This window comes from Ochotona princeps, chromosome 4, assembly GCF_030435755.1.
Source record: "Ochotona princeps isolate mOchPri1 chromosome 4, mOchPri1.hap1, whole genome shotgun sequence".
NCBI classification, from domain to species: Eukaryota; Metazoa; Chordata; class Mammalia; order Lagomorpha; family Ochotonidae; genus Ochotona; species Ochotona princeps.
The window spans coordinates 78,893,824-78,917,371 of record NC_080835.1 but is presented as its reverse complement, the minus strand read 5'-3'; the positions used below and the strand labels follow the sequence as shown (position 1 = coordinate 78,917,371).

Here is a 23,548-nt window from a genome sequence, read left to right as displayed (position 1 = left end):
AATACTCAAATAAATCTTAAACACAGAAGGTTTGCTGTTCAACCTGTTTATTAAAAAAAAAAGTATAAACTACATAAGGTAATTCTGGTAGTCAATTCAATAGAGTAACAACATCCACAGAGCACCCTAAGCCTATATATTCCTAGGACAGTATTTTTAAAATACATGATATATAAAATTGCCAAAGAAATCAATTACAATAAAAGACCTTATTAAAATATAAATACAAATTTATGAAACAGTAATATATCTGGTACTTTATTCATGTGTTAGAGTATCTATCTATAAGCGGATCTAATAACTAAGTGATGATAAATGTCATTTGGGGACAAAAGTTACTACATTATGAAAATACAGAGAACCAGGGCCCGGCGCCGTGGCCTAGCGGCTAAAGTCCTCACCTTGAACGCGCCGGGTTCCCATGTGGGCGCCGGTTCTAATCCCGGCAGCTCCACTTCCCATCCAGCTCCCTGCCTGTGGCCTGGGAAAGCAGTCAAGGACGGCCCAATGCTTTGGGACCCTGCACCCATGAGGGAGACCCGGAAGAGGTTCCAGGTTCCCGGCATCGGATTGGCGCGCACCGGCCATTGCGGCTCACTTGGGGCGTGATTCATCGGACGGAAGATCTTCCTCTCTGTCTCTCCTCCTCTGTGTATATCTGACTGTAATAAAAAAATAAATAAATCTTAAAAAAAAAAAAAAGAAAAAATACAGAGAACCAGAGTGCCAATATAATATGCTAAGCCTCCACCCCCCAGCACCAGCTTCCCATATGGGCAGCACCAGCTGGTGTCCTGGCTGTTCACTTCCCATCCAGCTCCCTGCTTACAGCCTAGGAAAGAAGTGGAGGTCTGGCACTGGCTCAGCTCCAGCCATTGCAGCCATTTAAGGTGCAAATTAGCAAAGACCTTTTCTAACTTTGCCTTTCAAATACAGATAAATCTTCAAAAATGAGATAAAATACACACAATCTTTTGGAAAGTCTGTTAGTTACTACACTGATGCTACTTCCGCCTACATTTGTAACAGAAAAGTGTAAAGACAAAATTCCTAGATTTAAAACCTTTAATAAATATGCATATGCATCACTGTTAGTACTAGATTTAATAAACAAAGCACTTTTACCTAAATAATGCCAGGCAATGCATATATGTTTAGAAATGGAAAAGCAGGCGAGCATGATAGTTCATATGGTTAAGTTACTGCCTGCAATACGGGCACTGCCCTTGAGTGCTGGTTCGAGACCCAGCAACCTCTAAGTCCGATCCAGCTCCCCTGCTACAGCATCTAGGAAGGCAACAGAAGATCGCTCAAGTGCTTAGGTCCTGCTGCCAACACAGCAGACACGGGCGGACTGCCAGGCACGTGGCTCGGGTGTGGCTCGGCCCTGGCAACTGTGCTCATTTGGAGGAGTGAACCAGCAGATGGAAGAGCTCTTTCATTCTGTGTTAAGTCTACCTTAAATAAATAAAAATATGCTAAATAAATAAATATTTTAAAAAATGGAAAACTAAAAAATTTTTGTAAGCCACTTAGGTAGCAGGAAAGGAGCAAAGAATCAAATTAACCTGAGGAATTCTCATAAAATAATTCTATATTTCATATATTTTACAACACCATATATTATACCTTCTTTTCAAAACAGAACAAAATGTTTCTTAAATATCTTTAAAATTAGACAATGTTCTTTCACAGTCAATAAGCTATAAGGCAGTTCTATTCCCATAAAAACCATTTAAACTTTTAATTTTCTAGATAGTCAAATCCTATTTTTGAGAATACAGAATAACACCTGGCTCACAGTTCAGCCTTAATTGCTTGCTTATTTTTTTTTTTTTTTTGGTGAATTAAGCTTATGTGCAGTAATCATTTAATTTGTATGTTGTTCACTGTTAAAGGTAATATTTTCCTTTTTATTGTTGTAAAATGATGGCAATAACCAACACTGAAGTGACAGCCAACATGAACTTGAGAAAAGCTTTCCATTCCCCTGCCCCCCATACACATACATACATACGTACACACACACACGCCAGGGAAAATTGAAACATTTATCTTTCTCATCACACCTCCCCAACCCTCTTCATACTGTAAATCAGAGGTCCACATGGCTCTGCAACTCCCTCATCTTTGTAATAGTAACATAAAATTTAAAAATTTTACAATACTTTTCACAACTGCATTTCCAAGTTTAAATTCAGGTTCTTCTACCCAAAACGTTATTAATCATTTAACAATCACATGAAATTTAAAAAAAGATAATCTGGGCCCAGCGCCATGGCCTAGCAGCCAAAGTCCTTGCCTTGAACACGCCAGGATCCCATATGGGCTCCAGTTCTAATCCTGGCAGCTCCACTTCCCATCCAGCTCCCTGCTTGTGGCCTGGGAAAGCAGTCGAGGACAGCCCAAAGCCTTGGGACCCTGCACCCGTGAGGGAGACCCGGAAGAGGTTCCAGATTCCCGCCTTTGGATCGGCGCGCACCAGCCCGTTGCAGCTCACTTGGGGAGTGAATCATCGGACGGAAGATCTTCCTCTCTGTCTCTCCTCCTCTCTGTATATCTGACTTTGTAATAAAATAAATAAATCTTTAAAAAAAAAGATAACCTGACATATGTAATTGCTATACTGCTGTTTATTACATGTCAGTAGTAAGCTTTCTTTTATATACATATACATGCATATATATACTTATTATTAAACTCAGTTTGTAGTTTTTCTAAGTCTAGAACCTATATACAGCTTACATGTCAAGAGTCCTTATAATGGCTAAGAAAGTTTAATACACCCCAGAATACAATAGATTCTGGGCCCAGCGTGATGGCCGAGTGGCTAAATCCTTGCCTTACGGATCTTATATGGGTGCAGCTTCCCATCCAGTTCCCTGCTTGTGGCCTGGGAAAGCAGTAGAAGATGGTCCAAAGGCTGTGACCCTGCACCACTGTGAGAGACCCAGAAGCTGCTACTGGCTCCTGGCTCTGCTCAACTCTGGCCATTGTGGCCACTTGGGGAGTGAAGACTGAAGATCTTTCTCTTTCTCCTTCTCTCAGTAAATCTGCCTTTCCAATAAAATAAATCTTAAAAAAAAAAAAAAAATCAAAGAAACACAGCTTTTTCCTTCATCTACCTCACATGGGATACATTGAAGATCATGGCTCCTGGCTTCAGCCTAGCCCAGCTCTGACCACTGCAGCCCCATCTAGGGATGAAGATATCTCCATCTCTTTCAAGTAAATAAATTTCAAATATATATATGTATACACACACATATTCAGTTAATTTACAAAAACAAGAGATACATAAAAGATTGATAAACACATTGTTGTATTTAATTCCTGCGTATACACATGCCCTGCAATAGTCCTTGTAGCTCTTTACGATAAACATGGTACATCCTCCTCTGGTGATCTGCTTAGTGTATTACTCTTCTTTCCACACTTGTGGAAGCTGTCAGAACGTATGATTGATACTTTCAAACAGTAATCAGCAAACTATAAAGGGTTAGGTCAGTGAACATTTTAGGCTTCTGCAGTCCATACTGGAGTTATGACAACTTGACTATTCTAACACAAAAACAGCCACAGGTGATATATAGAAGCAAATTAGCTATTATGTTTTCAAATAACACTTTATTTACCAAAACTGGCAGATGAATTTAGCCCACAATTATTAACAAATGGAACTGGACTTCTGTTTTAATTGGTTACTCCTCCACCTTCAAGTGCCAGTATCCCATATGGGCACTGGTTTGTGTCCTGGCTGCTCTACTTCCCATCCAGCTCCCAGCATGTGGCCTGGGAAAGCAGTAGAGAATGGCCCAAAACCTTGGAACCCTGCACCTACATGGGAGTTTAGGGAGAGGCTCCTGACTTCACAGCAGCTAAGCTCCAACGAAGCGACCACTTGGGGAATGAACCAGTGGATGGAAGATCTTTCTGGTTCACTCCCCAAATGGCTACAACAGCTGGAGCTGAGCTGACCCAAAGCCAGGAACTTCTTCCAGGTCTCTCACACCACTGCAGGTCCTTTGGACCAACCTCCACTGTTTTCCCAGACCACAGCATGGAGCAGGATGGAAGTGGAGCAGCCGGGACACAAACTAACAGCAATAATGGGATGGCTGGCTCATAAAGGTGGAGGACTAGCCAGCTGAGCTACTGTATCAGCCCCCAAACTCAAAAATTTTATCAAAACTGTGAGAACATCCAACTCTCTCAACAGCAGGCAAAAGAAGATAAAAAAGCTGAAAAGGTTGATTTCCGACGCGTAGAAGAATTTTGTCACTGGTTCTTTGAACTTCTAAATTCTCAGAATCCCTTTCTGGGACCACCTCAAGATGAGTGGGGGCCACAGCACTTTTGGCATGATGTCAAGCTTAGGTTTTATTACAACACATCAGAACAAAACGTGATTGACTACCACGGAGCGGAAATGGTCAGCCTCCGTTTGCTGTCACTAGTGAAAGAAGAGTATCTGTTTCTGAGCCCCAACCTGGATTCGCGGGGACTCAAGTGCGCTTCCTCGCCGCATGGGCTAGTTATGGTTGGCGTTGCAGGGACTGTCCACCGAAGGAACTCCTGCTTGGGTATTTTCGAGCAGATATTTGGACTCATCTGTTATCCTTTTGTGGAAAACACTTGGAAAATCAAATTTTTCAACTTGAGAATTGTTGGAGAGAATTCCCTTGGTCCTGGATCATCACAAAAACCTGCAGTTACGTTTGAACAGAGTGTTCTAGAGGCCTTTTATGATACCATCACTGTATGTGGTACGACCGAAGTACAGGACGTACAAGTTAATGTAAAGCAGGCACTGGATAGTGGAGATGGCGACCAAGCTTTATGTGGTGGAAATGAGGTGTTGTTGGGCAAAAGAGAACTGAGTTTACCTGACTCTCTAACACATTGATCACCGTATGTCAGCCTAAAAAATTTATACATAAACTCTTCCAAAAACTCAGTCATGTCAAAGCGATTTCAGATGTGGAGATCGACATATTTTAGTTGGCAAACCTTTCTGGACTGCAGACTGGCACATTACATGAATCCTTGGCTGTTTCTGAGTTACAGTAGATGTTAAGAGAGCCTAATACAGTTCATCAAATAAATCCCACTTTAGGTGTTGTAGTTAACTGTGTGCCTTAGAAACCAGGTAATAATTTCATTTTACTTAGTGACTATTCTAATGATAATACTTTGCTTGTAGGAAGGGATTCATCGTGTCCAAGGCTTCCCCTCAGAATGCTTCTCAATAACTTTTTCTTTACATATTTCAGGAAGCTTTTTCAGTTATCTGCACAAGCTAAATTTCTTAAAGTTGGGGCAGTGATAAATGCTGTTCTCAAAGCAATGTTTGTTTTACCTATATTTCAGCTAACAGTTTTATAATGCATATATTGCAACACCATATAAAGGAACTATACTGTTGAAATTTTAAAAGTGTGCCTCTTGCTTAACGTTTAAATGAATTACTGTTCCTCTTGATTGATCTGTGGGGTGACCAAAAAAAAATAAATTGAAAACACCTCACAAATTTATAATGTGAGTATGCACATCCACTCAATATCATGACAGAATTACAACTTTGTCATCTCTAATTCGTGCTGTTAGGTTTGGGTTATACAATTGATTTACCAGATTAACTTCACAATTTCTTTAAGTAAAAATTTTTCATCACACAGTAGCTATGTGCTGAAACTGTATGCAACTGATATTAGTTTTTATAAATATCACTTGGAAAAGAAATTCTGCTGGAAAATGTTGGTTGGTATGTTTTCCATGTTAGTTTTTACATTTAACTCTGCTTCTGATCTTGGGGGATTGGTAAGACTCATCTTCTTCTTTTTTTTAATTCTGTGCCTCTTATGAGGAGAACAAATAAATATTTCCTGAAATAAGAAGTTAATAAAGGAGGGAATTCCCTTTTGTTTGTTCTAAAAAAAAAAAAAAAAAAAAGAATCAACAAGACCTTGATATATCTATTTTCACTTGAAAGCCAGATTTTCCAGAGTGAGAAGAGAGAAGTCTTCCATCTGCTGGTGAAAATTTTTGATACCTGCTAAAATTTTTTGAGAAAGATTTACTTATTTTTGAGCTGGCACAAGGGAAGGCAGTTTTAGCATGAAGCTAATGGGAAAGATCACAGGACAGAGGCATACAGAGAGCAGTGTCTGATGACATACCTGAACTATTCTTGGGCCTTCGGACTTTATTATATTAGACATTAAATCTCTTTACTGTGTAACTGAGTTTGAGAATTATCTGCTATTTGCAACCAAAGCACTTTAAATGATGTAAGGACCCAAAACTGGAGATGCTCACTTCAAATTTACCTACAGCCATTTCAGCTTAACAAACTTCATAAATTCAAAAGGCACTTTTAAGGCCCAGAAGTCTGTAGAAATTGCCTATAACTCAGGAAAACATTTTTATCAATTACTGATACAGAAGTTCAGAATTTTGTAAGTTCCATAAGCTTAGCAGAACAATAAACAACGTGGCACCTCATTAACACTATCTAAAATATTCTTTAGGGCCCGGCGCCGTGGCATAGCGGCTAAAGTCCTCGCCTTGAATGCCCTGGGATCCCATATGGGCGCCAGCTCTAATCCCGGCAGCTCCACTTCCCATCCAGCTCCCTGCCTGTGGCCTGGGAAAGCAGTCGAGGACGGCCCAAAGCCTTGGGACCCTGTACCCGTGTGGGAGACCCGGAAGAGGTTCTGAGTTCCCAGCCTCGGATCAGCGCAGCACCAGCCATTGCGGTCACTTGGGGAGTGAATCATCGGACGGAAGATCTTCCTCTCTGTCTCTCCTCTCTGTATATCTGACTTTGTAATAAAAATAAATAAATCTTTAAAAAAATAATAAAATAGGGCCCGGCGGCGTGGCCTAGCGGCTAAAGTCCTCGCCTTGAAAGCCCGGGATCCCATATGGGCAGCTCCACTTCCCATCCAGCTCCCTGCTTGTGGCCTGGGAAAGCAGTCAAGACGGCCCAATGCTTTGGGACCCTGCACCCGCGTGGGAGACCTGGAAGAGGTTCCAGGATCCCGGCTTCGGATCGGCGCGCATCGGCCCGTTGCGGCTCACTTGGGGAGTGAATCATCGGACGGAAGATCTTCCTCTCTGTCTCTCCTCCTCTGTGTATATCTGGCTATAATAAAATGAATAAATCTTTAACAAAATAATAATAATAATAAAATAAAATATTCTTTAGCAGAACGGTTTCTCCGAATTAGAGGCTAGCAAACTTCCTATAGAGTCGAAGAATAAATATTAATATGTTACAATATTTCTATATTAAAACACCTGTATTGTGGCACGGCCAGTTAGGCCACTGTTCAGGATGTTCACATCCCATACCAGAGCATCGCTTGAGTCAGAGTTCCTCCGCTGCTGACCCAGGTTCCGGCCAGTGCATCTGCAAAGGCAGTGTTAACAGCCAAAGTACCTGGGTTCCAGCCTCCAGGCTACTTCCTAGCCCAGTCATTACTGCTGTCCACATTAAAGTTATGAAACAGCAAATGAAAAAAACCTCTTTTTCCCTCTGACACTGCCTTTCAAATAAAAGTAAATCTTACCAAAAAAAATTTTTTTTATTTTATTTGGTGCCAGAGAAACTGCTCACCAGGCTAATCTACCTGCAAGCACCAGCATCTTATATAGATGCCAGTTTGTGTTCCAGCTGCTCCGCTTCCCATCCAGCTCCCTGCTTGTGGTCTGGGAAGAGAGGAGAACATTCCAAAGCCTTGGTACCCTGCACCCACACTGAAGACCTAGAATAGACTCCTGGCTTTGAATCAGCTCAGCTCTGACCATTAGACATTTCAGGAGTGAGCCAGCAGATGAAAGATATCTCCATCTCTCCCTCTCTCTGTAAATAAGCCTTTCCAATAAAAATAAATAAATTTTTTAAAATTTAGTCATGGTTTTATAAACCACATAGACTGCCATTATAGTATGTAAATACATGGGAATGTATGAGTAAGCTTTCTGATAAACCATCAGCTAAAAACAGACAGGCAGGCTGGACTTAGCCTACCAGCCAACACAGTACTGACCCCTGCTCTAATGGCCAACAGTAAAGAACTCATCCTTCTCACATCAACGATTCCAACATCGCCCTTATTTCAAATACATAAACTGCACAGAAAAGTAACCAGCATTTTCTTATTAGATCACTTATTGGAAAAAGTATAATTACACATAAATTATAACTTAAAATTCATAATTTAGAACTATACTGCTAAAAGGCCACTTATATTGCAACAGAAAAAATATACTTTCATACAAAATGTATCTACCTATTAAGTAAAAGTATCTTAAATTAGTGAATTTGCAAGAATTTTTATACATAATTGCTATCCAGGAAGTCCTATACAATCCCTAACCTGTATGAACAACACTCAAGTCCACAGTTAAATGGAAGAAACGAAAGAGTAAAATCATATGAAAAACCCTGATAAAAGATATACATATCTGAATATCACTGTATGGACATGTCATATTACCCCACTCATCATTTTTTGAAAAAACACCATCTATCACTGTTGTTTATATACTACACACTCTACAAAGAAATGAAAAGTCAACTTCATACGGTGCTGGTGGCTCAGAGGGTAAAGTAGCTTCCCAGGACCACAGCATTGCGCAGGAGCATCCTGGCTGCTCCATTTCAAATCCAGCTCCCTGATATGCCTGGGAAGGGAGCAGAGGATGGCCCGAGTACTTGGGACTCTGCACTCTCAGGGGAGACCCAGAAAAAGCACCTTGCTCCTGGGTTCAGTCTGGCCCAGCCCTGACCACTGCAGACCAGTCAGGAAGTGAGCCAGCTGATGGAACACTGTCCCTTTCTGTTTTTCAAACAAAATTAAAATCTTCTAAAAAGGGAAAAAAGAAAATCGGTGTGTGTATACATACACAATTTTGAGAATTAGTAAATTCCACTGTGACTTCTTTCAAATGATGAAAATTTGAGAATGTGATCTGTTCCCTGTTCAATACAAGCAATAAATATCCATTCAATGTTTGTTACAATTTAACTTCATTTTAGCAAACTAAAAAAAAGATCACAAGGAATACAAAGTTTCCGTTCACCCTTGCTTAAATTTCTACACAGACCGAACTGCTAACAGCAATCACCTATGATTAACAAGGCTGGGGAAGGGAAGGGCTGGAGCATTCTAGGGGAATAAAGAGGACTTCTCCCTTCATGACCTCCTGGACTTTTTTACTTTACTACTTTCACAGTTTGAAAACACGTTCTCAAGTACATATTCACAATGAATATTAAGAAATACACCATAACTTAAGTGACGGGGAAAGGTAGGGTTTCTTTAAAACAGGCTGGAACCTGGGGGACTCCCTGGAGTGACACGGGACACCTCCACTCCCAAAGAAGCTCCCACCAACAGCCTTTGGCCAATCAGTAAGACCAGCCACGCGATGTGAAGTAACTTAACAGGAGAGTCCACAGCCAGCCAGCCAGCCAGCCCAGCCCGGCTGGATTCTGCACTGCAGGGGGCCTATGAGGCAGAGCTTCCCAAGCCAGCCAGGAAGCAGGTACCTTGCTGGACTTCACAGCAGTGCGCTGTGCACACACGCTCCCCAAGCACAATGCAGTCTTCACAACCTTAACTGAACCTTTTCCTCCATGTAGAAAATATTTGCTAAGATTTGCCCCCATTTTTAAATAGCATAGGTCAAAAGGCATTACATTAAAAATAACACCATCAGATTATTACATCAAAGACTTCAAACTATTACATTAACTCAATATTAAAATGTTAGGAAGTGAAAGTAGAATAAAAACATAGAGATGTTCATTTCAACAGCCTACCAAAGATAAAAATGCACAACAAAATCCCATCCTGGTTTTTTAGAGTGGCAAAACACACAACACACACACACACACTTGTTCCCCATCTCTGAGAGACTGTTAGCAATAGGAAGACAAACCAATGGGCTCTCAAATTTTTTTTAATCATCACAAGAGAATCAGTCTAATTAGCAGTTAAGTAGCCACAGCTTCAAAGGGAACAGACTCAATTTATTTCCCCTACAGCAAAGTTAATCAAACCTCTTCTACAAAATATTTCTGAGACTCTGCTACATGCTCCTCCATGTGCAGGAATACAGCGACGAAGAAAACACCGCACACAATCCACAAGGGGGAGAATCAGAGGATACTTAAACGCCATACTCAAATGCTGCCTCACGCAAGTAAAGCCAAAAAGCCCGCTGTATGGAGAGTCAATCCTTATGAATGATATATCAACCGTTAAATTCTGTAGTTAGAAGGGAAAAAAAGCCGCTTAAGCAAAGAAATAAAAGTGCACTTTTTCCAACACACCATTATCTTGAAAAGGACTTTTACGCATTTTGGAGTAAATTGTTGTAAGCAACTGAAAGGTAAAGCACACGGAGAAAAGTAAAAGAAATCCCAAAGTGTTAAAACAACTGATCCCAAATATCACCATCTTCAAATCCAATCATGCAGTTTGGGCAAACAGATTAAGCCATTATTTATCCAGCCAAATGAACAGGGTAATTGTTCCTTCTTAGCGCCGTCCATCATAAAACAGTGCTTGGTGTTCTAAAAAAAGTATGCCCCACCAACAATAAATGGTCACGTCCCTGTCAAAGTGTTCCTTTATCAAATAAGCCCTATTCTCTCGGACTTCTACCATGCTCGTCTCCGTGCCACAACGTCGAGCTAGTAACATTCCTTCCCAAATATCTACGGTGTTCTAAAACGCATTCATGACCAAGCTGCGTTTTAACACGTTTTCAATCTCCTTAAGGAAGGGGGAAGAAAAACCCCACTGGAAGCATTTAATCTACACAGGAATTGGTGCGCGCTGCTGAAACTGAAATAATGATGTACTGCCCCCTTTCAAAGTTCGACCGGGAACTGCGTCTGGAGCCCTCCAAAGGGGAACGGGGGAATTTAACGCACCAAACTTGTCTGGTGGGGTCTGACCGACCAGACGCGGCGTTGCCCGGAGCGGGAGCAAAGTTGAGGGCGGCGGGAGACCACGGCAGCAGCAGGTAGCGCGCCGCGGGGCGGACGGGCCTCGCGGGTGCGGCCGGCGCCCCAAACCCCGTACTGCAACCCCCCTCAGCCGCTGGGGCGGAACGCACGCTCTCTAGTAATTCAACACCCTTACTTTCAGACGGAAGGCCGAAGTTCTAAATAAATGCCCTTCCCTTCCCTGCAAAAACACAAATTGTGCCCACGCTTCCAACTCCCCTAGGGGCCCGGCCAGCCGGAACCGGGGCCGTGGTCCAGCCGGCGGGAACAGACCGACGAGGCCCGACGCCGAAGGATCACTACTCCAAGCCCAGCCGGGAGCCAGAAACGCCGCGAATGCGGCTCCACATTGGCCCGGTCCGGGCACGTTCGGGCCGCGACCCCACCACCCGTTCGGGGTGGGCCTGGAGATGCCCACCTGCCCCCGGAGCGGCCTCGGCCGCGCCCGTCCGTTCACCTCGGCGGCACCTCGGCCAGCGGGGCGCGGAGGTGAAGAGCTTGCCCAAGGCCCTGGGCGGCAGCTCGGGCCCCGCAACTTCTCGCCGCCACCTCAGCGTCTCCGGCCGAGCCCAGCGGCGGGGGAGTGGGGGAAGGGGGAGAGCGAGCGAGCGAGCGAGCACCGGCGCCTTACCCTCCGAGAGGCAGCGACTCCCAGCCGCCCTGCGTGCGGAGTGGGCGCTGCGCGGCGGCGCCCGGCGGCGCGGCTACGGCCGAGAAACAGAGGCAGCGGTGCGAGCGCTGGGCCGCGGAAGACGAAGAGGTGCCGCCGCCGCCACCAGCACCAGCAGCACCACCGCAGACAGCTCCGCAATATGGCCGCCCGGCGCCTCCTCGGGGGAAGGCGGGGCCGGCCCGCGCCCCCCGCCTCCCCCTGCCGGCCGCCCGGCCCCGCGCCGCGGCCTGAGCGCCAACGCCGCCGAGCCTCCTCACGGCCGCCCCGCCCCGCCCCGCCCCAGCCGGCCCGCAGGCTCCCGGCCAGAAGCCTCGCTCCGAGCTCGGGCTCCGGGCTCGGGCGCCGGGGGGTCGCGGTCCCCTCCCGGAGAGTGAGGGGTGGTGGGACGGAATCACCCGAGCGGCCAGGGCTGTGTGGGCCTGGGAACCCCGAGAGAAGGCGGCGAGCCCCTTCCCGGGAGGGCCGGGCTCGGGCCAAGCCTTGAGGCTGAGGGGGAACGGAGTGCCCAGCCCGGGGAGCTCGGAGCGCGCCCGCCGCCTCCCCCGCTCGTGGAAACTTGAAACTCCCGCTGGTGCCAGCCGACTCGCTGAGGGCGGTCCCACCGCCTCCGGGAGGAGTTCTTCCCTCGGCCGTCGGCCTCGAAGGTCCTGGACTGGGAGAAGGAGATCGGGCCTACCCGCGATGCAGAACGGTTAGAATGTGTTGGCGGGTTTTTAACCAACGGGGGGGGGGGGGACTTGCTTTTTCAGGGACGGTTTTTTAAACCCCACCCACCCAAACCTCCGTGGACATAGCACCAATCGGGAGTACAGTTTTTAATCCAAACGACAAGGATGTGTGATGGTTTTGCTGTTAACGATGGCATTCTCGGACTGTTGGAAGGAGGGCAGACAACTCTATTCCAGATTGGGAGAGTCGTGCGATCACAGTGTGTCCCCTTATTCCCCACCGCTTCTTCAGTTGCTGTCTGGGATTAGATAAACTACTGGGTCGTGGATCAGTGGACCACCTACTCCCCGCTGCCTCCTCTCCGCGTGTTTTCTGTTGGGATTCAAAAAGTCGGGCCCGCCCTGTTTGCGGTGTGTTCTATTTAAGTGCATCTTTTGTGAACGAACTTTAAAATTCCAATAACAAAACTCAAGGACGTACTTAACTGTTTTACAGAGCAAATAATTCATATCCTTCCTGCCTTCGCCCTAGAGGCTGGCTTCTCCAGGAACCCTCCCTCCAGCTGGCTTTCGCTAAGCTTCCTCTGGAGTGAATTTTCACCCCTTGCCCTTTTGAGACCTCGGCTGACAATTAAACTCCCCCAGGGACTCGGGGTTAACCTCCAAGACCTTTAAGTAGCAAATTCCCCAAGGATGGGAACCAGGTGTGTGCTTTGTAACCAAACAGGTTTATGTGATGTTTACAGACCACCAAGAGATTACTCAGGCTGCAGGCAAAGGGTGGGAAGGAAGATTTAGGTAAATTCCTAAATAGCTCCCTAATCAAAATTATGTACAGGCACGTTCACACGTGGCAATGAAGGAGTCACCTGCCAGGTAGGTCACCTGCTAGGCTCCTTTAAAAAGATTTATTTATTTGTTGGAAACAGACCTTCCATCAGCTGATTCAGCCCCAGATGGCCACCATTCGCTAGGGCTTGAACCGGTCCCTGGACAGGATGAGGGCATTGCAGTCTGCGGCTTTACTGCTATGCCACGAGGCTAGCCCCTGAAATACTTTTATTTACTATCTCCTGTAATGATTACAACAATCTAATATCTGCAGTAACCACGATTCATTGATTTTTCTTATTTAAACCAGTGAGTCATGACAGCTTCAAAATGGCTGTAGCATAACCAGCTGTAGCATAACCATGCTGACGTCAGCATTCCATAGAGGTGCCAGTTCAAGTCCCACCTGCTCCACTTCCAATTCAGCAGCAGAAGATGGGCCAGATATTTGGGTCCCTGCCATCCAAAAGGAAGACTCAGATGAAGCTCTGGCTCCTGGCTTTGGACTGGCCAAGCAGCCGTTTAGGAATGAACCAGCAAATGGAAGATCTCTCTCTTTCTCCTTCTCCCATCCCCAACTCACTGTATAATTCTTTCTAATTAATTAATTAATTACTTTAAAAAAAAAGGTTAAAGAATGTACTCATTGTGATATGGCCAGGAAGTGGCAGGGCTGTGGCTAACCCCAATACACTTGATTAGAAAACTATGACTTAATCCTATGCAATGGCACACAGACCAGAAAGTATATCTCAGGCAGTTGTGGTATTAATAAATATTTAAGAAAAAGATAATATTCAAAACCGGTGAGATTAAAAGGGTGCACTCATTTTGAATGGGAGTGCAAACTGTAATAACCTTTCAAACATGATTTAGAATTGTGACTCAATCTTTAAGAATGTTCATGACAGGCCCAGCATGATAGCATAGTGGTTAAGGGATCCCATATGGTCACTGGTTCTAATCCTGGCGACCCTGCTTCCCATCCAGCTCCCTGCTTGTGGCCTGGGAAAGCAGTTGAGGATGGCCTAAAGCCTCGGGATCCTGCACCTGAGTGGGAGACCTGGAAGAGCTCCTGGCTTCGGATTGGCTCAGCTCCAGCTGTTGCGGCCACTTGGGGAGTGAGTAATTGGACGGGAGATCTCCTGTCTATCTCTCCTCCTCTCTGTATATTTGACTTTCCAATAAAAATGAATAAATCTTAAAAAAAAAAAAAAAAGAATGTTCATGAGGCCAGTGTAGTAGCATAACAGTTGAAGTCCCTGCCTGTGGTGCCAGTATCTCACTTGATTCCACTTCCGATTCAGCTGCCTGTTAATGGCCTGGGAAAGCAGCAGTGGATGGCCCAAAGTGGTTGAGTTCCTGCATCTACGTTGGAGACCCAAAAGAAGCTCCTTGTTCTTAGCTCTCAACCAGCTCTGCTTTGACTGTTAACACCATTTGGGGAGTGAACCAACAGATATAAGGTATTCCTCTCTCTCTAACTCTGCCTTTCAAATAAATAATCCTTTTTTAAAATGTTCATAAGTCTTAGAATCTGTAATCCTGGGCCCGGCGCTGTGGCCTAGCAGCTAAAGTCCTCGCTTTGAACACACCAGGAACCCATATGAGCGCCAGTTCTAATCCCAGCAGCTCCACTTCCCATCCAGCTCCCTGCCTGTGGCCTGGGAAAGCAGTCGAGGACGGCCCAAAGCCTTGGGACCCTGCACCCGTGTGGGAGACCTGGTGGAAGTTCCTGGCTCCTGGCTTTGAATCGGCGCAGCAGTGGCTGTTGCGGTGACTTGGGGAGTGAATCATTGGACAGAAGATCTTCCTCTCTGTCTTTCCTCCTCTCTGTGTATATGACTTTCCAATAAAAATAAATAAATCTTTAAAAAAAAGAATCTATAATCCTAAATCTGTGATTCTTTCTGAAAGAGATGATCTGAAATACAATGAAAGTGTATTCATAAACTAAGCATCACAATATTATTTATGAATGCAAAATTGAGGTATCTATAAGGTAAACATCTACAAAGCAGCCATATGTACCCAATAGCATTTTTGGTAACAAATGTTTACGTGGTTTGTAGAGCAATGTGGCAAGATTTTACAGCATTAGGTGGGGGAAAATATGAAGCTGTCTGCAATATGATTACAAATAGTTTTTGTTGTTTTGTTTTTTTAATATGAAGGATTACAAAAAAAGACTTGGTAACCGCAGTTGTCTCTTGGTGATTTTTTTTTTCCTAAGACTTACTTATTTTTATTGGATAGGCTTGTAAAATCTGGTCACAAAATGGAGTCACTTTGGTTCAGGCCTGCAGAAGTTTGCTAACCTGCTCTTTATGCTCCTGTACAAAATGCTTTGCCATTGTCCTGCTTTTTGAGCAAGGAGTAACATGCCCTGCTAGCAACCCTCCGTTCCAGGAATCAATATTGTAGGATTTATTCACCCATTGTTTCCATGACTGCCTCCTGTGGCTGCTCCAGCCCACCCATTGTACCCATGGCAGCTTCCTGAGGTTGCTATAGCCCACCTATTGTCCACCCATTGTTCCCATGGCAGCCTCCTGTTGCTGCCCAACTCACCTGGTTCCCATAACTATATAACTCACTCTTTCTATAAAAAACCCATCTAACCCTCACCTCGAGGTCTCTTGCTGAAGGAAAGGAGAGCTGACCAGCCGGTTGTTCTGTTTACCAGCCTCCTCAGTAAACTTTGCTGCTTAGCAGAGTTGTCTGGGCTGCATTTCTTGGGGAGAGGCTCAGGTTGGCAGGCAGATTTACATAGCGGAGACACAGAAAGATTCTTTTTTTTTTTTTTTTTTTTTTTCTTTTAGTGAGAAAGATCTTATATCCACTTGTTCATTCCCCAAATGGCCACAACAGCTGGAGTTAAACCAATCTGTAGCCAGGATCGGGGAGCTTCCACCAGGTCTCTTATGCAGGAGTAAGCTCCCAAGGCTTTGGGCCATCATCTGCTGCTTTCCCAGATCATAAGAATGGGAAGTGGAGCATCTGGGACACAAACTGGCACCCATATGGGATGTTGGCACTTGGAGGTGGAGGACCAGCTAGAGGAGTCACCACACCCTTCCCTCAGGTGATATTACTGTAGGCATTTCTTTTTCTTTGTCCTAGTCTTTATTCTTTCAACAATATTACTTTTATAGTATTATAAACAAATTAAGTAGAGTTTTCCTACAATATGGATCACTAATTACATTAAAGGATTTGGGGGGAATTTTTGTTGGCATGAGTGAGGTTTATCATTGACTGCAAAAGTAATCTACACACATACACCATATTATTGTTCTATTTTATTCCTTCCAGCAAGTATGCACACTTACAGGAAATTAATATTAGAAATTTAATTGTAATGGGCACAGAGGTTGATGGCTAGCACCCACTTGACAGGTCGACAGTGGACAGCAGCAGAAACAGAGTTCCCCACGGGCCTTTTCTACCTCCTCTCATGGCATTCAAGTTAATAGAAGGCATGGAAACAACTTCAGAGGCCCTTCCTGCCTTCCGCACCATTCAGGACAATTGATAGCGCAAAAATGACTCTGGAGGTTCCACACACCTGGCCCCTCCTGCTTCCTATTGTACTAGGTTAAGTTAATTAACTACAGGAAAACTTTGGGCTTTGGTAACTCCCTTCCTGCCCCTGTACCTGGAAACTTTGAACTGCCTGGTTTTCAATTTGATTTGTTTGTACTGTGTGGCTCTCAATCTGCTTGGAGGATGAGAGGTTAAATACCCCTGACTTTGGTGGCTCAGTGCAGTGGCTCCTGGATTGTAGCGGGAGCTGTTGTCACCAAGCTTGGGCAAGAAAAACTCCTCCTAACAGTCTACGTTTAGGTCTGGTGTGATCTCTCTCGCGCTCTATGAGATTATTACAAATTTTCCTTCCTGGGCCTGGCACAATAGCCCAGCGGCTGAAGTCCTCATCTTGAACGCATCGAGATCCCATATAGGTGCCGGTTCTAATCCCAGTGGCCCTGCTTCCCATCCAGCTCCCTGCTTGTGGCCTGGGAAAACAATTGAGGACAGCACAAAACCTTGGGACCCTGCACCCGCATGGGAGATCTGGAAGAGGCTTTAGGTTCTTGGCTTTGGATCAGCTTTGGCCATTGCAGTCACTTGGGGAGTGAATCAGGGAATGGATGATCAACCTCTCTGTCTCTCCTTTCTGTATATCTGAGTTTCCAATAAAAATAAATACGTCTTTAAATTTTTTTTCTTTCTCATCTTTATTCCAAAGCTGAGGTTCCAAGGGGTGAACATACGTATTTGCTAAAACTACTTTAAAAAAGCTGTTATTGATCAGAAGTGTTTTATATAGCCCATAACATGCTTTAAAAAGAAACGAGATAATCTACCACAATTTTTCTCTTCTTCACTGTGATAAATTGGTTCTGAGTTCTGAAATTCCAATGTTCCTTACAAGACTTTTGTTAACACTTTTGAAAGTACTTGAAAAGAGGGCAGTACTGTGACCTAGTAGGTTAAGTCCCCAACTATTTTGACATCGGTTCTAATCCTGGCTGCTGTTCTTCCAATCTAGCTCCATGCTAATGTACCTGGGAAAGCTGTAGAAGACAACCCAAGTCCCTGGGCCCCACTCACCACTGTTGTGGCATGAGAGACTCAGAGGAAGCATCTGGCTGTTGTGGCCAACTGAGGAGTGAACCAGGGGGTGGCAGATCTCTGTCTCTCCCTCTCTGTAACTCTGACTTTCAAATAAATAAATCTTCTAAGAAGTTTTTAAGAAAATTCGTTTTTACAAAACAATGATTTTTCTTTTTTTTTTTTTTTTAAAGATTTTTATTATTATTGGAAAGCCGGATATACAGAGAGGAGGAGAGACAGAGAGGAAGATCTTCCATCCGGTGTTTCACGCCCCAAGTGAGCCACAACGGTCGGTGCGCGCTGATCAGAAGCCAGGAACCAGGAACCTGTTCCGGGTCTCCCACGCGGGTGCAGGGTCCCAAAGCTTTGGGCCGTCCTCAACTACTTTCCCAGGCCACAAGCAGGGAGCTGGATGGGAAGTGGAGCTGCCGGGATTAGAACCGGCGCCCATATGGGTTCCTGGTGTGTTCAAGGCAAGGACTTAAGCCTCTAGGCCACTGCGCCGGGCCCAAAACAATGATTTTTCAATGGAAGACTTTTGATCTAGAACCTTGAGTTTCAGGTCTCTTGCTAATTTGAATAAGGCTTGGGTCCTGCCCTCTGACTCAATCATGAGAAAAATAGACAAACAAAGCTGTACAGTGACAGATGCAGTTGAAAAAAATCCTGGTGTCAAGGGACACTACTAACTCTATTGAGCAAGATGGGGTGGGACAGGTGGAGGAGGGGCCAACGAAAAGACAAACAGAAGTTCATTACAGACAATTAGGAGACTGACAACCAGCTTTTCAGATTGAGTAAGAAGACAGTTGATGGTTGGCTATAAAAATATTTATAACCAAAGGTTTCAGACAGGTAAGTTGAGTTCTCAATCTTTGAATGAATAGTAATCCATCCTTAAGAGACTTTAAGAAGAGGAATAATAGGACTTTAAGTAGGAAACTGGCAGCCAAGTGAATTATTTGCATCTGTGGTCATGAGCGTAGATGATGAGACCAGCTGGGATGTTTCAGTTTGCTTCTAAGTTCTATATATGAGGGAATGAGGTTGTGAAATTATGATGGCGAAGAGCAAATAGAATCTGTTAAAAGATTTGGAGATCGACTTTTTTGGGGGGAAAAAGGAGATGTGAAAATAATTTCAGAATTTCCTTTGAGTACCATTAAGGTAATTGCAAGTATACAAAAAAAAAAAAAAAAGAAGAAGAAGAAAAGTCTGAGTAGGCAAATGTTGTGTCTGAACAATCTAAGAGCAAATGTGTGCTCAGTAATTGGAACTACATGAACTGTAAGAATCACATGAAGTGAGACAGTCTAATGCTTGTTCAATAAATGAGCATAGATCTCTTGCTGAAACAACACTTGCATTTCCAATTCTTTGGAACATATGATTTTGTTCAAAACAGGATTTTCTAACAGCATTGGATATTAAAACATTGTATTTGAAAATTTTTTTCATCAAAAAAATATTCATTTTTTTAAAAATCCAAAAAATGACATATAATTTTTAAAAGAAAATGTTAAATGTAAACATAAAAATTCACGAGAATTTTCTATTAGGGACCTTCATAATTTATGCTATTCACATTGTCTTGCATGTTTAAGAACATATTAATGGGACAAGCATTGTGGCACTATAGGTTAAACCTCCATCTGCGACATCAGATTACTGACTAAAGTCCCAATTGTTCCACTTCTGCTCCAGCTTTCTGCTAACACACCTGGGGAGGCAGCAGAAGACATTGCAAATACTCAGGCCCTTTCAACCTACATGGAAGATCCTGATGGGATTTCAGGCTTCTGGCAGTGGCCGCAGCCCATTGTGGTATTTAGAGAATGAATCAGTGGATGGAGCATCTTTCTCTCTGTTTCTGCTTTCTCTCTGTAACTCAGCCTTTCAAATAATAAATAAGTCTTTGGGAGAAAAAAAGAGCATGTCCCAGTGTGTTCACCTATATAATAACCCTCATTGAAAATAGACAAAGTAAATACAACTATCTTATCAGTTGCTTTGTTTGTCTAGTAAATCATACACATGTAATTGCTGATTTGAGATATACAATTTCAGTGCAGTCAATAGGATTTTATGGCTAATTTCTCTAAACTAAGGAAACCACAGGTCTACTCTTACTTTTATTCTCTGCCTATCTAAGATCAAATTGCTTAAGTACATAATTCATAATGTGGTCAAAGATATGAGCATATTAGTCTTCAAGGAAGACTGGGTGAAAGTTATTACTTAATCCTCTTTGCTTGTATAATAAAGCCAATTTAGTTTGTGATAAGCAGCAATAAAATTTCAGAGGTAATAAACAGATTGGAAAGAGTCTAAGTGAGGGAATCTATATCCTTGGCTCAATTCCCCAAGTCTTGCAAGTTACTAGGTGGCTTATGAGCTATTCTACAATAATAAACTTATGAGCTACTCTGTAACTAACTTACAAACCAGGTTAGAAGAGGCAAAGTGTTATACCTACTGTGCCTTGCTCAAATATTATTTTAAGACATCACAGATTTCAGGACCAGAAGAGAACCCAGAAGACCACTGAATATCTTCTCCATCATTGTTACTATCCCATCAACAATAGTTGTTTTGTTTTGTTTTTTGGGTTTTTTTGTCACAAATTGTAGGAGCATACCAGGGAAATCTTTCATGTATAGGAATCTTTTTTTTTCTTTTTTCTTTTCTTTTCTTTTTTTTTTTTTAATGATCTTTACATAGTTGACTAGGGCACAAAGTGTCAAGGAAAGTGGATAGGACCATTGTTTCCACGTTTTTCTTTCCTTCTTGTATCTGGGGGAAGGGGAAAGACAAAGGGAGAAGTCCCACCCAACCTCCCAACCATCCCAGGGTCCCCAGTGTGCGGCATGCTCCAAAGGCACTGCTCAAGTGGTTTAAATAGATCAACAGTTCTGAATTGCTGCCGATCTCACCATTCCAAGCATGATGAAATCTCTTCAGAATCCACTGGCTGACTTAGTCCATCTTAGCATCTCCACTTGCCCAGATTTACACTGCCAACACATGGATGGGAATAATGATCTCCACTAAACTTCTACCAGCCCTGCCCACCCCATTTATATTCCACCACAGTTTGAGAAGACATCATCTTCTTTTTTTTTTTTAAGATTTATTTATTTTTATTAGAAAATCAGATCCACAGAGAAGGAAAGAGAGAGGAAGATCTTCCATCAGCTGAGTCACTCCTCAAGTGACCACACGGCTGGTCACTTGATTCGTAGCCAGGAGCCAGGAGCTTCTTCTGGGTCTCCCACGTGGGTACAGAGTCCCAACTTTGGGCCGTTCTTGACTGCTTTCCTAGGCCACAGGCAGAGAGCTGGATGGGAAGTGGAGCTGTCAGGATTAGAACTGGCACCCATATGGGATCCCGGCACATTCAAGGTGAGGATTTTAGCTGTTAGGCCACTGCACTGGGGCCCTGGAGAAGATGTCTTCTAACCAATTACCCATCCTAGAAACCCGGGAGGAGTCATGAACACAATCAGCTTTCCCTTTCTGTCAGTCATCAAGTTATGCTCACCTTATCTTTCAGTCTTCTAAATCACCACCTCTTCTGTCCACCACGTCTCAGCCAGGATGATAGCGAGCTTCATGACTGGACACCAGCCCAGTGCTTAGGCCCTCACAAGCCCATTCTTCATAGGATGTTCTTCCTAAGGTCTGCTTAGAAAGCTTAAGAGGACCATAATCAATACTACGATAGCTGGCAGTATGTGTTAATGCAAATGGGAAGCCGTGACAAGCCAAGCTACTAACCAGTGAAGTACTGTATTTGCTTTTGCTATGCTACTGTGGAATGTCAATATTGTGTTAACCCAAGCGTGATCAAGTCACAGAATAACTGGCTTACAGAATTGACATTTATGAGAGATGGTAAAATGCAATGACAAAAATATTGCCTTTATTTGGACAAGGCTGGGTTATAACTCCAGTGCAACCATATGAAATGCCATACAATGCCACTTGATGTTTGTTTTCTTCCTGCCCACTCACTTCATTCTTATAGAAAGCCAATTTCCTACTTAAACAGTTAGGATAGAGGTCAGCACAAAGTGACAAAAAGGCCAAAATAATAGTTGTTTCCAGGATAGAAATTAATTTCTTCTTTAAAATAATATCCAGATAGGCAGACTAGAGCTGATGTGGTATTTTCCCAATCATCAGGAGCCCCAACTCCTACTATTTTGTGCCCTACCACCTTCAACATGTAACTTGCCAAAAATAGCCATAAATAGCTACCCCAGTTCCAGGCATCACATTCACAATAAAACCAGGAGGAGGAATGCAGACAAACAGAACATTTCCATTCTTTTTAGAACACTTAACCAAGGAGGGCCCAGAGTGTTAGCTCAGATGGTTAATCTTCCTGCAAGTGCCAGTTTCATATGTGTACTGGTTCATGTTTTGGCTCATCCACTTCCCATCCAGCTCCCTGCTTGTGGCCTGGGAAAGCAGCCAGGATGGTCCAAAGCCTTGGGACCCTGCACCTGCCTGGGAGAACCACAGGAGGCTCCTGGCTCCTGGCTTCAGATCAGCTCAGGTCTGGCCATTGCGGCCATGTAGAGAGTGAACTAGAACGTGGAAGATCTTTCCCTTGTCTATTCTTCTCTCTGTAATCTGACTTTCCAATAAAAATAAATAAATCTTAAAAGAAAAACAAAACAAAATAAAACAAAGCAATCAGTGCTCAGTACGGTAGCCTAGTGGCTAAAGTCCTCACCTTGAACGCGCCAGGATCCCATATGGGCACCAGTTCTAATCCCAGCAGCCCCACTTCCCATCCAGCTCCCTGCTTGTGGCCTGGGAAAGCAGTCAAGGATGGCCCAATGCTTTGGGACCCTACACCTGCATGGGAGACCCGGAAGAGGCTCCAGCCTCCTGCCTTCAGATTGGCTCAGCCCCAGTTGACCATTGTGGCTACTAGAGGAGTGAATCAATGGACAGAAAATCTTTCTCTCTGCCTCTCCTCCTCTCTGTATATCTGATTTTGTAATAAAAATAAATAAATCTTTACCCCCCAAAATCAGGTTTAATACTTAATATTTTATATTTATGCATTGATTTAAAAGCATTTTTGCATTAAGAGAAGCTTGTACTTTAACTCTATTTTTCATAGTTTTTTTATTTTTATTTTTGATGAATTTTACATAATTGATCAGGGTGATAAGGATCAAAGGCATAGCAAGGTGGCTGAGGTTACCATTTCCGCATTCTCTTTTTTTCCTTCTTGTATCTAGGAAAAGGCAGGTGTGGATAAGGAGAGAAGCCACACCCAGCCTGCCAAACGCCTCTGCACCCTGGGATGGAGGACAGCCACCCACATCGCCTCAGGGTCCCCAATATGGGGCATGCTCTCGGGGCCATGCTCAAGAGGTTTTGATAGTTCAACAGTTCTGAATTACTGTTGAAAGCTGAAAGATGTGAAGTAGCACCAAGAGCCACCTGCTGTAGTGAACTTTTGGCAGTCTCAGTGATACTCCCCTGTGGCTGGGCTAAGCCCACTGGCAAAGCCAGTAAGCCCCTGGTGAGTCTCGCCTAGAAAGTAGGAGTGGCTTGGGTGTCTCATGTCCCACATCTTGCAAATGCTCAAAGACATACCGACTACCCAGGCTGGTCTCTCTATTTCTCTTTTTCTCCCCGAAGACCCAAGTCTGATTCACTTCTTGCATCACCCCCACATACCCACCTGAATTTCTTCTGTCTTTGAAACAA

General features: G+C 43.9%; 2 protein-coding genes across 3 annotated transcripts in view; one reads left to right on the top strand and one right to left on the bottom strand.

Moving 5' to 3' along the window:
* Positions 1-11,821, bottom strand: part of RDX (radixin) — a 65,912-nt gene extending 54,091 nt beyond the window's left edge. Inside the window, exon 1 of one of the 2 annotated variants that reach the window (XM_058663944.1) lies at positions 11,658-11,821. The gene's annotated coding sequence lies outside the window, so the exon portion shown is untranslated. The remainder of the gene's footprint in view (positions 1-11,657) is intronic. The other variant, XM_004585041.3, reaches the window with a different exon arrangement.
* LOC131480010 (uncharacterized protein C3orf38 homolog) lies at positions 3,384-5,928 on the top strand. The gene is made up of 2 exons (XM_058662317.1): positions 3,384-3,455; positions 4,199-5,928. The coding sequence occupies exons 1-2, from the start codon at positions 3,384-3,386 to the stop codon at positions 4,904-4,906; spliced, it is 780 nt and encodes a 259-aa protein (XP_058518300.1). The 3' UTR covers positions 4,907-5,928.
* Positions 11,822-23,548: the final 11,727 nt, after the last annotated feature.

Excerpts from the sequence above, each read along its gene's own strand:
- LOC131480010 (XM_058662317.1), top strand. The coding sequence starts at position 3,384 with ATGGTACATCCTCCTCTGGTGATCTGCTTAGTGTATTACTCTTCTTTC. Across the intron at positions 3,456-4,198 it reads CTTGTGGAAGCTGTCAGAAC|AACATCCAACTCTCTCAACA; the intron begins GTATGATTGATA and ends CAAAACTGTGAG.